This window comes from Trichoderma asperellum, chromosome 6 (genome assembly GCF_020647865.1).
Source record: "Trichoderma asperellum chromosome 6, complete sequence".
NCBI classification, from domain to species: Eukaryota; Fungi; Ascomycota; class Sordariomycetes; order Hypocreales; family Hypocreaceae; genus Trichoderma; species Trichoderma asperellum.
Window position 1 is genome coordinate 1,610,385 of NC_089420.1, and position 12,738 is coordinate 1,623,122.

The 12,738-nt window shown below is 51.0% G+C and overlaps 3 protein-coding genes across 3 annotated transcripts; all 3 read left to right on the forward strand.

The window, feature by feature from the left end:
• Positions 1-222: 222 nt before the first annotated feature.
• On the forward strand, positions 223-3,700 carry TrAFT101_009980 (uncharacterized protein). Its single transcript, XM_024900065.2, has 2 exons — positions 223-920; positions 997-3,700. Exons 1-2 carry the CDS (start codon positions 803-805, stop codon positions 3,114-3,116), a joined length of 2,238 nt encoding a protein of 745 aa, XP_024761089.1. The 5' UTR covers positions 223-802; the 3' UTR covers positions 3,117-3,700.
• Positions 3,701-4,427: 727 nt separating this feature from the next.
• On the forward strand, positions 4,428-7,998 carry TrAFT101_009981 (uncharacterized protein). Its single transcript, XM_024899967.2, has one exon. It carries the CDS (start codon positions 5,111-5,113, stop codon positions 7,499-7,501), a length of 2,391 nt encoding a protein of 796 aa, XP_024761088.2. The 5' UTR covers positions 4,428-5,110; the 3' UTR covers positions 7,502-7,998.
• Positions 7,999-9,705: 1,707 nt separating this feature from the next.
• TrAFT101_009982 (uncharacterized protein) lies at positions 9,706-12,641 on the forward strand. The gene is made up of 2 exons (XM_024906660.2): positions 9,706-10,710; positions 10,776-12,641. The coding sequence occupies exons 1-2, from the start codon at positions 10,528-10,530 to the stop codon at positions 11,952-11,954; spliced, it is 1,362 nt and encodes a 453-aa protein (XP_024761087.1). The 5' UTR covers positions 9,706-10,527; the 3' UTR covers positions 11,955-12,641.
• The last annotated feature ends 97 nt before the right edge of the window (positions 12,642-12,738 follow it).

A 12,738-nucleotide genomic window follows, 5' to 3' on the forward strand; every position in this document is an offset into this window, starting at 1 on the left:
GCTGGTGGCTGGCTGGCACCAGCGGCAGTAATATTTGCGCTGCAGGGGGCGACCCAACACCCCTAATCAGCGCTGACGGAGCCATTGCTTTGGGACCTTGAGGTTCCTTTTAGGGTGCTGCAAGGGTTGTTATCGATTATCGGCGACCCGGTTGAGGTTAGTCCCGACCTGCTAGCTTCAGCACATTCAAACCGCTTTGTGTCTGCGCCAAAGGTGCCAGCCAGCATCCATATCGTCCACCAAAATTTGTCGTCCGCTCTACTTACCGCTATCCTCCCCCGAACGTCCTGCTTGGCCTGGCGGAGACGAGGCAAAATACTGGAGTGCATGGACTGATAGTCTCGAGGTCTTGACACAATTCTAGCACGTTTCGACGACAATTCTGGGCGCCTGCGCCTGCCCTCACTTCCGGCTGCATCTCCAACTGCGCGCGTGTCCCAAATTCCTCCCGGCGTCGTTGGAGCTGCCTCGGGGGCTCTCTGCCTACACCCGGCTCTGCGATATAGCACTGCTGAGAAAACTCTCACAATCTCTTCACTGACCAGACTTTGTTCTTGACGACTATTACAACCTTTAATCGGGATCCATTGGGACGGCGACACTTGGCGATCACTTCCATATCACCTGTGGAGGCAGTCTTTATTATAAGGCTAAGCAGGGTGCTACCTCGTCTCTGGATGACGATTTGAAGGCCAAAAAGAACAGCGATTAATACTCTGTGATATATTCATCGGTTGAGAGGCGACACGGCTGCGTTGCGAAGATCAAGTCGCCGTTTGCGAATTTGACTTGACGTGTCACCATGGCGAGCCAGTTTGCCGGCCTGCACATGCGGGTGGTGCTGAGAGATCCTCCTGGGCACCAGCTCACAGGCACCGTCCGCGATGTACAGGCAGGGAGCAGCCTCACCTTGACGAATGGTAAGCGCGTCCATTATCTCGCCCTCCCCCCCAGAATGTTGGACTGAACATGGACAAGACTAATTTGCCAATCAAGTATTCATTGCTGCAACGCGAGCTTGGGTCCCTCATATGCGAATCGATGCCTCCAACATTGCCGATCTCTCAGAAGTTAATGGTGACGACAGGCCAGACCAGAACCCTCTGCCTGCTGAGAAACCTACGGCTTCGACATACACCGTGCAGCAGCCGCCGACTCAGTTGGCCGCACAGACTCCGACCCAGCCGGCCCAGCCTGCCTTTGTCGATCCAGCTATTCTGAGTCTAGGAAGACGGCCCAAGTCAGCGGCGTCTGGCAAACAGAAGAAGGATGAAAAGGGCGCAGACCAAACCGACCTAGCAGGACAGCCGGGAGTCCTATATGGCATTCATGCGACGCGCTCGTCGGTCGACTCTGGCGATGAGAACAACCTTGTGGCGTCAGTGAAAGATTTAAAGATAGACCCAGTAGCCACTTTGAAAGGTTTGTCAGGTAATAAAGCTCGACAGGTCAAAGAAGCGTCAGGTTCTACACAGCAACAGCAAAAGAAGAAAGCGCGGCGGCATCCAAAGGCCCACAAGGAGCATTTAGGCGAAGCGCAACCAGCTGTTCAGACGCAAGGACATGGGAAAGGCTGGAGACAGACTCCAATCTTGCAAAGCACTGCCTCTTTTCAGCCATTCACCGCTCTTAGACGGAATGGGAAGAACTCGAAGAGTCTCCTGGACAATGGATGGGCATCTGAGGACGTTACAGAGGAAATGGGCGATTTCGATTTTGAGAATAATCTGGCCAAATTCGACAAGCACAAGATTTTTGATCAAATGAGAAAAGAAGATACCATTGACGATGCGAGCCGCCTTGTAGCACACAACCGCCGGCCCAAGCCCGGAACGGCGGGAGGCAAGAACCTGCACTACACCGAAAATGTCCTGGATATGCCCTCCACAACGGCTGCGTCAAACGCTGATTACTGGAATAGCGAAGCAGATGTTGGTGCCAACGGATCTGAGAAGCTAAGCGGCCGAGAACACAAAAATGCCAGCCAAACCGGTCGGAGGCCTGACAGCAAGACTGGTGCTAGGCGCTCGCAGTCCCGCAAGGCAAGCACTGCCGCTCCTGTTGGAAGTCAGCCACTTAGTAGGGTCAACTCCAGCCTACGGTATCAAGCGTCTCGCCGATCTAGCCCCACGACCGGGCACCGCAGCACTGACTACGAGCAGCAGCAGCATGAACGCCCGGGACTATATCTACTGCCTTCAAATCGACGCGTGGAGACGATTTCTACGCTTCAGATGCTGAATATTGAAAACATTGCTGCCAACGAGATTGGATTTAGCGAGACCTTGATGGCGGAAAACGCAGGAAGGGGTATCGCTGAAGTGGCTGTGGCCGTATTGTCAGACCCAGCCATGAAAGTCCGATTCGAGATGGTCGTGGCGGGAGCGTCCAGCGATGCTTCAGTGCGCTCATCAACGATTGTGATACTTGCCGGCAATCATAAGTCGGGTATTCGTGCGCTGGCTGCTGCTCGCCATCTTCGAAACAAAAACTTTGATGTGGTTGTATGTTTGGTTGGTGTTGAGCGCGAGCGAGACCTATTGGAAGATTTGAAGAGACAGATCCAGCTCTACAGAAACTTTGGAGGCCGAATTTTGAGCAAGAACGACTTCTTTGAATTTCTTCGAAGAGGGGCTGGAGCGGGTAGTGGCCTATCAATATCTCTTATTATTGACGCCTTGCTCGGCCTTACCATGTCGTTTGAGGAACTGCGAGTCGGTGACCAGGCGTCGGTATATGAGCTGATGGAATGGGCGAACCGGAATGAGGCGTTCGTACTAGCAATTGATATTCCTTCAGGCATTGACCCTTCAAACGGCAATGTTGCTATTATTGATGGAAGTCACCTGTTTGTCAAACCGCGCTACGTTGTTGCCATAGGCGCACCCAAAAAGGGGCTTCTAGAGGCTGTTACGCCGCCCCCTGACGATGATACAGCCCTACCAACAAATATTATTCACGAGGACGAGTGGCGGCTATTCATTGCCGATTTAGGGCTGGGAAGCGCAATCTGGAGGAAGGCTGGTACTAAGATACGGAAGGGCATCGAGTTTGACGGCAAATGGGTGCTGGAAATGAAGTACCGCGGACCTCAGGAGGAAGAAGATGAAGATTAAGGGAAAGGGAAAATAATGCATATACACATGGATAAAGGGTGATTACGATTTATTTTAGGGAGCGACACAAAAGGAAAACAAGAGAAATGATGCAAAAAGAATGGGATATACCTATGATTTAAGGACGTGATGTTGGTCACACCGAATGGCCCGTGGGAGGCTGGTACTTTGAGGTTTTCAAAACGAAGTGGAAGAAAAAAGAAAGCAGCAAAAGGAATACAATAGCGAAATGTAATTACAACGCAGCATCATGAGGCGTCAGAGGGGATCATTTATTCTCGATTTCTCGACAGAATGAATATATTCTAGTTTGACACCACGGGTTCTCTCGAAAAGTTATGCTGGAGGGACGAGATTTTTTTTTTTTTCTTTGTGAGGATTTAGAGCACGCGTGCCAAGACTGCGGGTTTGCGGAGACAAGCTTTTGCCAAGACCAGCCGCAGGCAGGCATGTGAAGAACTCAGAACGCTTCTTCTCTCATTTGCTATGTGAAATTTCTCCGATGCTTCTCTAGTGCTTCTTTTGCGATTCCATTTTAAGGGGGGGCACGGCCAAAGACGAATCGAAAACAGGCCCCTTTCTTGGCAGTATAAGTCGCATTAGTAGGCTTCATTTATACATATATAGGTATATATTTTTTTGACCATTATCCAATTGATGCAGCAGTAGTAGTAGTAGCACTAGTGTTGATCGTATTAGTAACTAGTATCCGGCAGATTGGGAAGCTAGCTGCGATTCCAAGTTTACTTCTTCATCAGTAGTTACTCCGCACCCCGAGGCGTTTGAGTGGGCAAATGGGCGACAAAAGTTCGCGGCGCGGCGCAGTACCGACTGCCTGTTTGGACTTTGTATCGGATTTGGAGTCTGGATGTGTGTTTTTTTGGCCGGACACGTGGGATGGGGAGCAAGTTAGCGGCCTGTCAGTTTTGGCTGTCAAGACGACTGCTATGGCTTGGTGAACTCTATTTGCGCTGCGCGTCCTGAATACGAGCGGTCTCTGGCTGCCCGCAGATACGGCCATGCCGTGGAGTCAATTCATGACTCCCAATCAATATTCCACAGATTCGTGGGTACTACTAGCTCCAAGAATGGGACCGTGTCCATGCTTTATTAGATGCACTGTGTGCCGCACCATGCGCTGCTCTCGGCGCCCATTGGCCCAGCCCTTCTGCAGCGCCCCAATCCCCCGCAGCCCCAAAAGGCACAGCACCACGTTGTACCGCCACCACCGCCAGAAGTGACACAGTGCACGCCACGCCATCCAGCAGGAAATCAGCTGCTTGTTCTTCAGCGAGTAAGTTGCAACACCAACCAACTTCTCTCTCCTCTTCTCCCCCCCGAAATAGATTCCCCATTGCTTCTCCGCGTCGAATTTTTGTCGAGATCGATCGCAGAGTTTAAACAGACGTACAGGCCTAAGCGAACAGGAGAGACGGACTTTGGACATTACCCACGAGGATATTGGTTTCAGGGCACGCGGAAGCCCGGAGGCTGGACGGATACGGCCATTTTTTCGCTGTATTGCTACAAAGCTGCGACCTACCTGGATTTTCTTTTCGTCTGGACGCAACTTCGGCCCCTGCGCCACCGATTGTTATGACGCTCGGCTTGCTCGCGCTCGCCTGAATTCGACATCGATTTCACGACTCGCTCCTTTTCGACTTGCACAGAGACAGCTCTGGTAACCGTGGCGCCTCTCGCTGTTTACTTTCGATTCAGTTCTGTCAGCGTGTCTTAGATTTGTGAGGTTGCCTGCACGAGGCACGCCGCCCGTCAAGCGAAACCAAGCGAAGCGAAGTACAGAGGACCAAAGGCAATTCAGCTCAGCTCAGCTCAGCTCGTTCCCTCCGTCGGCACCATTTTCCATGGCGATCCCGCGATAAGGTCCGACTGGCACCCTCTCCTTTCTCGTCGCCGTCTCGCCGGTTGACTCTTCACGAAATCGACGAGCCTCTTTCTCGAGATCCCGATCCTGGTTCCGCTCCAATCCGACCATGTCGGTGACGTCCATGGCCACCCATGTGGCCGCTCTTGCGGCTACGTCGTCCCTCGAGGCGTCGATGGCGCTGTGCACCAGCACGTGGCTGCCGGCGAACGGAATCCTCTCCTTGGATGGAGAGTCGGACAATGCTATACTGACACTAGACAACGACGCCCTCTTCCAGGCACCATGCCCGACTGCGACAATACCGACAGTCTCCGTTGCAGTCCCGGAGACCACCAGCACCAGCGACGGAGACTCGAGCCTGACCCTCCAGGACCTCGGAGACGACGGTGATGACGATGACAGCCCGCATTTTTCCGATTTTCGAGACCCCTTTTACGCCTCGAGTTTTCCCATCTGTTACGCACTCGCGGCGACTACCGTTACCGCTTGGATGCTCGTTATTATGCTCTTCATCACGCCAAGGTCTTTCTTCGATAGTGGCGTTGTCTACCTTGGCCGGCCCGGTGGCTTTACCAATTCTTCTTCTGGGGGCGTCAATATCGGTGGGCGGCCGTGGCTGCAGAAGCTGGCCGCCCTGTCGGTTGCGATATCTCTGACGATAGCCACGGCTGACACTTTCAGGATCGCCAAAATACAGTACATATGGGGCGTGCAGAATGCCAAAGTGCTTCAGAACGAGGTCATGGGGAGTACGGAGCTCAAGGCGATCCGGGTGGTATCCGACACCTTTCTTTGGCTCGCACAGGCGCAGACGCTGATCCGGCTGTTCCCGCGCCACCGCGAGAAAATCATCATCAAATGGGCTGCTTTTTTCCTCATCAGTCTCGATGTCATTTTCAGTGCCCTAAACAGCTTTTTATACTCCGACCCGGACAGCATCGGCAATTCTATGCCCAAGAGTTTTGCTCATCCCATCCCGGCGCTGAGCTACTTATTTCAACTGGCCCTTGGGGTGCTCTATGCTGCGTGGGTTGTGTACTATGCAATTATGAAGAAGCGATATTCGTTCTACCACCCCTTGATGAAGAACATAAGTCTGGTGGCCATTATATCTTTGGGCGCCATATTAATACCAGTTGTCTTTTTTATACTTGATATATCGAAGCCTGAGTTTACAGCCTGGGGAGATTACGTGCGATGGGTTGGTGCAGCAGCAGCTAGTGTGGTGGTTTGGGAATGGGTGGAACGAATTGAAGCGTTGGAGCGTGAAGAGAAAAAGGATGGAATACTTGGAAGAGAAGTATTTGACGGAGATGACACGCTAGAAGTTGACGCGGCTGAGGTCCCCTGGTCACGGAAGAGAAGAGGCTACAAAACTGGTGGTGGTGGTGATGGCAGAGGCGTCATCATCACGGCAAGAGAGCAAAGACCAGGCGAAGGCAACGGATGGCCAGGCGTGTCGGTTATCGGCAGTCGCCACCGCGAGCGGGAGCGAAGTACTGGACGCGGCCGTGATACAGGCCAGACTGGCGGTGCAGAGGTGGAGAGAACATCGGGACATATTCTAAGGCCGCCAGTTTGGCTCTCACGACCTGCTCCAGCCGTAACGCCAGCCAGCAGGACCGATACAACAAGTGCTGCCAGTACTGTCTACGCGGTAAGATACCAGAGAGAGCATCCACAGCCTAGACTAGATCTTTCAAGGTCCGAGAGCCACAACCAAGGTCGTGGTCCTACCGTGGAAGACGCAGTCTCGACAAGCCAAGCGCTTTCGTCTATTTCTCCTGGAGATTCTCCAGCCAGTCATATTGTGATACAAGAACCAAGAATACCAGATTTGGAAGCGAATTCTTCTTCTGGCGGTGGCCGTTGGCAGGCACTGCTTCGTCGCGGAAACCATGGCACCACGTCAACACCGCAATCTCCTGGAGCTTATCCGGATGCCCGGTCCGCTGCTACTTCAAGAACCCATATGGATACCAACCGGTGGGATATACGAAGCAGATTAGAAGAGTTTGCAGCCAGCCAAGCAGAGAGGATCCGAGAAAGATTCCGGCCCACGACAGACACGGACAATCTCCCCGTAATGGTGATACCAGCACCAGCACGGCGAGGCGCGGCGCTACAACAGGTTCTTGAGGAAGAGGGAGAAGATTTGAGCGGTTCAGTGGCGTCGGCGTTGCGGCGAGCACGAGGATCTAGCAGCAGCTCATCTTCTGAGGAGATTTACGAAGCCAGGGGACGAAATCAGATGGGCCCCAACGTGTATCCGACGGCGAATGCGGCGGCTTCAGCGTATGAGAGACCTATACCGCCCAGCAATCCGCCTTTATGGCCGGGAGTACGAAACCGGTACCTCTACGACGACGATTACTCGTATGATGATTCTATAACGGAGACTTCTTCTGTGATATCTCGCGATCATGATCCTGACGAGCCAGACACCGGGCAAGAAGACAGGAACACAACACCACCGAGAGAGCCAGGCCCCTCTTGAACGCTTTCATTGTAAAAAAAGAGGAAAAGAAGAAAGAACCTGGCTTCTTCTTTCTCGCTCTCTCTAAATTCCTAGGTGCTTTTGTCTTTGAGCGTGGCGTTTCTGGCTAGGGCATTTTTACAATGCCCCTCCTTTTTTTTTCTTCTCTCTCTTGGTTTTCGACATTATAATAGCGGTAGTTATGTTTAGGATGTGTATGTACGAGTATATAACGATATATGGAGAATAGCTATACCCCGGAGCCTCTTGGAGAGATTTACAGAGGGCGAATGATTGATGCTATGGAGCGGAAGATGACAGAAATACGTTGATTGATATGAATTGAATTTAATGAATAAGTACACTACATGTTCTATGAGAAATCTGATGAAATCTGGGTAGCGAGAGGTTTGTGATACTGCGTCCATTGCGATTGATGAAAGTTTGGCAGCATGAATCTGACAAGCGGAGAGCTAAACAGTAGAAGAATGAATGTATAACCTGAAGCACCCAACTCCATTATTATAGGTACACACACACTTTTATAACATTATGAGAGTTGTTGTAATTGGAATGCGTCGATTTTTACATCTGCTGCCTCTGCTGCCTCTATAAATGGATCACAGCTTTACTCTCCCTGGGCATCATTCGAGCCGTTCAACACTTGAATCTCATTTCTACTCGAGGTAATCAGGAAATTCCAACTTGGTGTCTCAATGCTTTGCAGACAATTTTACAGCTTACAGCTTCAGCGATTTATTCCGTGCTCATAAAAGTTCCCCATTTCATTTCATGCAGCTGCAGCTAACTAGCGCTCTTGAATTGCATGCCCCAAATGTCTGCAACGCCGATTATGTCACCACACCTCCTCGTCGAGTGGACTTGGTGATAATTCATGTCCCGTATTCCGCGCTCGGAGCACGGATCACTATGAGCTGATTGTGCTTTGGTGTGTGGCGCGCGGGATGTCGCATCACTCCGTCTGTTAGACTACCACGCAGCCGATTGATGCTCACGAAAAGCAAGAGAGAGAGAGAGAGAAAGAAAAAAGGATTCTCACTCCTGCGAGTTACGATTTTCCATGTTAGATACGCGTAATGGTGCTAATAGAGTTCACGGAGTGCGGAACAGACAAAAGTGACAGGCGGCCGGCTTAGAGAAAAAAAAGAAGTTCGTTAGAGGTGGAAAAGGAAAATGCCACAGGGATGCAAGGGTGACCCCCTCGCTTCCCGAATGGGACTAACAGGGCCCTGACGACAGGGATTTTTTTTTTTTTTTTCGGTCAAGTTTAAACCTTTGGGTGCATGTGGACGCTAGAGAAGAGGGAACAAAGAGGGCTGGCTGTCAGGGGTCATGGCGCTGGTTTTTTGTGGGCTTCGGCTGGCGTTGGGCCAGTGACGAGGCGCGAGAGGCATGTCGAACGAGATTAAAACAGGGTCCCCCAGCGTTTAGCGGCTGTCGTTGGTGCTGGTGGCTGTTTGGCGGCTTACTGTATCTCATTTTTTGGCATGTTTCTGGCCGGGACAGAGAGAAGTTTGGCAGTTTACATGGAGCATGGGCAGAAAGAGATCTGGAGGATTGCGGTGAGTTGTGATGGTGATGCCGTGAGCAGTCCCGCTTGGGTGATATGTTTGCCATTTATAGATTGTGTGTTAGTCGCTGGCTAATGCTGCATTATGTACCTGGTTTGGTGGTTTATTGCGGGCACCTACCTAGTACGTCGTGCTGCCTTTGGCCTTGGAAATGCACCGCGGCCGCATACAGTACACGTATTCGTGTCTCAACATAAGACGAGAGCAGATGCATGATTATCACATTGTTGAAATGCTTTCAACAATTTCAAGTAAGATTAGTACCTACTAGAGGTACCTGATACTAAGGAACGAACGTTAGGAGTACAGTATATAAAGTGCGTCCGAGGTAACAGACAGTAATTTATGTGAGCTGGTACTGTAATACCTGCTACTGTAAAAGCAGGTGCTGTGTGTCTGCATTTTCAGCGCTCCTGCCATTTCGCCACAGAACCAGTTCGATTTTCCCCTCTCCTTGTTAGCGGCACCTGCCTCAGCTGGGATATTTGGTACCACCTACCTCTCAGCATCTCCCAGTTGCAGCGCGGTTTGCGTAGACGGTACTTGACAGTGTTAGACGCAGCATTGCAGCATTGTTTGTGCTTGTTTGTGCTTGTTTCCAACTCCACCAAACTCTTCTTTTCCTTCTCTCTCCCATCTTCTCCAGCCTCTTCTCCAATACCCAACGCGGCACAAACAGCCAAGTTTGATCATCCACTGTGCATGCATGACCGCTTATCCCCCTAATCTGGGTCCCGATCGGACACGACGCCAGACAACCACCTCACCGAGCGCCGTCCTATTTTTTTCCTAGGCCTTTCTCTCCTATCTCTCGTCTCACGCTTCCATTTCGGAATCTCGTGAAAGTCCGACCACCCACGGCCTCGCCGTCTCTGCGCGCTGTCCGTGTCTCTCTGCTCCTTTATCCTTAGGACTTCACCTGCTATATCTTATAAGAGCTCTACGACCAAGCCGTCCTAGACTTCCTCTGTCTCTGTTGACTCTCCAGAAAACAGACCGCCAATTTTTTTTTTCCCTTGGCGGTTGGCCCATGCGAGAATCGACCCAAACCGAGGCTCACTAGCACGAATTGTGAGACGAGACAAAGCGGATAATCCACGCGAGTCGCACATCGGGCTGATCCTCTCACCCCCCACACCACCAATCAATTGCGCGTGCGCCCCGCGACAACGACAAGGGGGGAAACAAGAGGCCAACGATCCTAATTGGAGTGGTAGTGGCAGCACTGTTTATTACCTACCTTTTGTCTCCTTTATCCTCCTACTTCTTCCAGCGTCCTGCAAGCTCTCCTCTTTCTTCCGGCGATCGAGGCTTTGCCGTTTGTTCTTGCGAGGCGGCAGGTCGCATTCCTAAGCGCAACTGTCTCAAGGGCGTCCAGGGGGAATTTTCCTCGAACTGCACCACAACTACACCACTTTTCACCGTCCAAGACATACAGACCACTCTCCGATCACAATGGCGGGGGTAGAGCCTTTCCCGCTGCTCAACACGTCGGCAGATCAACTGCACAGCGCTGACGTCAACCTGGCGAGGCGCAGGCGCAAGAGCAGTGGTCTTGGAGGAGAGATTCGTGCTGGTGACACTGGTGCGCCCGCGCTGGCGTCCAGCCGGGTCAGTCTCAATGCCCAAGACTCTGAGGTGAGATTGTCACCTCTGATTTTTCTGCTCAGGCCTTTCTGAAGCTGACCACCGCAAATCAATAGAACTACTCATCTGAGAGCTCAGAAGATCACTCTGGGATCCCTAGGCCTTCGAAGCGCCGTCGCGCTCGTGGATATTTCTCACAGCTTCGCCAGACCATGGTCAAGCACACCTTTGTCTTGCCTGCCGTCTTGCTACTCACTTTCCTAACCGGATACGCCATTAACCCTTCCGAGACCAATCCCCTACACCACTTTATCTTTCTGTCGTACCCGATTCCCCAGGATGACCCCCTCAAGCCTGTCCAATACGGCAAGGGCAAATGGGATATTGCATTTGTCGCCTTTTACACCATTGTCCTGTCGTTTACTCGCGAGTTTATCATGCAGGAGCTGCTGCGCCCACTAGCCCGCCGAACGGGTCTCAGCAAGGGAAAGCAGGCACGTTTCATGGAACAGGTGTACACGGCCCTCTACTTTGGCATCTTAGGACCTGCTGGCATGTATGTCATGAGCCGCACACCTGTTTGGTACTTCAACACGCGCGGAATGTACGAGGGCTTCCCGCATCGGTCGCATGAGGGCGTTGTCAAGTTCTACTACCTCTTCCAGGCTGCCTACTGGGCCCAGCAGGCCATCGTGCTTCTCTTGGGAATGGAGAAGCCGCGCAAGGATTTCAAAGAGCTCGTTGGCCACCACATCGTCAGTTTGGCCCTTATCGGCCTGAGCTACCGCTTCCACTTCACCTACATTGGTATTGCTGTCTACATCACCCACGACATCAGCGATTTTTTCCTCGCCTCCTCCAAAGCTCTCAATTACATCGACCATCCTATCGTTGCTCCTTATTTCGCCACTTTTGTTGCCGTTTGGATCTACATGCGTCATTACATTAACCTCAAGATCATCTGGTCTCTATTCACTGAGTTCCGTACCGTTGGTCCCTTTGAGCTCAACTGGGAGACTCAGCAATACAAGTGCTGGATCAGTCAGTATATCACCACTGCTCTGCTTGCTTCCCTTCAAGCATTGAACCTGTTCTGGCTCTTCTACATTCTGCGTATTGCCTTCCGATTTATCCGCGACAAGGAGGCCACTGATGATCGATCTGATGACGAAGATGACGAGGCAGAGGACGAAACTAAGAAATCAGGCAAGCACAGTGGAAATAAGGGCATTCCTAAGCTGGAAATTCACTACGAACATGACGAAGATAAGCAGAATGGTTCTGCTAAGCAATAGACGGCCAACATCCATGTTGGCAATGAGTTGAGCAAAACGCTGGGTGACATGCACGATTTATACAGCAAAAGCAAGCGGATTTGCACTGGTGCAATTTAATCGAATAATGACGAGAAACTCTGTTGAGCTGCCCCGTTTGTCTTTACGTCTTTGGGCTACATTACCTGCGTGTGATTTGTACCGCACGGGTCAAGCCGGGTAGGGAGCAATGTGAAGCATGAAAACTGGCGTTCTCCTTTTTTGAACACGAAAAAGGAAAAAGAAAAGAAGAAATGGCTTGGGCTAATACTAATTTTAATTTTATGATGACATTTTTTTTTCTCATACTTGATTCTCCGGACACTTGATACGTTGTCAGTCAGACGGAACGATTGATATGGTTGCAGGTATTTTGAAATGAGCAATCTAGGGTTTCTAGCAAAGGGAGGGTTGAATAATTGTACAGTGGTTGGGAATGCTTTAAATTCCTTCATAGTTCATTCTGTGTATCTGTGTTATCTCTTCTTCTGGATGAAGGGACTTTTTGAAAAAATACGGATTGGGTCGAGCCTGGTGGCTTTTGAGTCGGATGAAATGAGGTATCGGCGAAAGCCGTTGGACGATATCTTCTTGTTTTATACATATAGAAACGAAGCAATACATAATACTCCATTTTGATGGATCACACAATGGGTATGCTGCAAAGGCTCTAATACAATTGTCCACTCGGCGCCGTGATGTTCAAGAATACTTGCTATACTGTCAATACAAACCAACAATCGGGCCAATCAAGCTGCCGTTCTCC

Bases quoted from the DNA above. Each gene is read 5' to 3' on its own strand.
- TrAFT101_009980 (XM_024900065.2), top strand. From the start codon at position 803: ATGGCGAGCCAGTTTGCCGGCCTGCACATGCGGGTGGTGCTGAGAGAT. The intron at 921-996 runs GTAAGCGCGTCC...TTGCCAATCAAG, and splicing joins CAGCCTCACCTTGACGAATG to TATTCATTGCTGCAACGCGA.
- TrAFT101_009981 (XM_024899967.2), top strand. From the start codon at position 5,111: ATGTCGGTGACGTCCATGGCCACCCATGTGGCCGCTCTTGCGGCTACG.
- TrAFT101_009982 (XM_024906660.2), top strand. From the start codon at position 10,528: ATGGCGGGGGTAGAGCCTTTCCCGCTGCTCAACACGTCGGCAGATCAA. The intron at 10,711-10,775 runs GTGAGATTGTCA...GCAAATCAATAG, and splicing joins TCAATGCCCAAGACTCTGAG to AACTACTCATCTGAGAGCTC.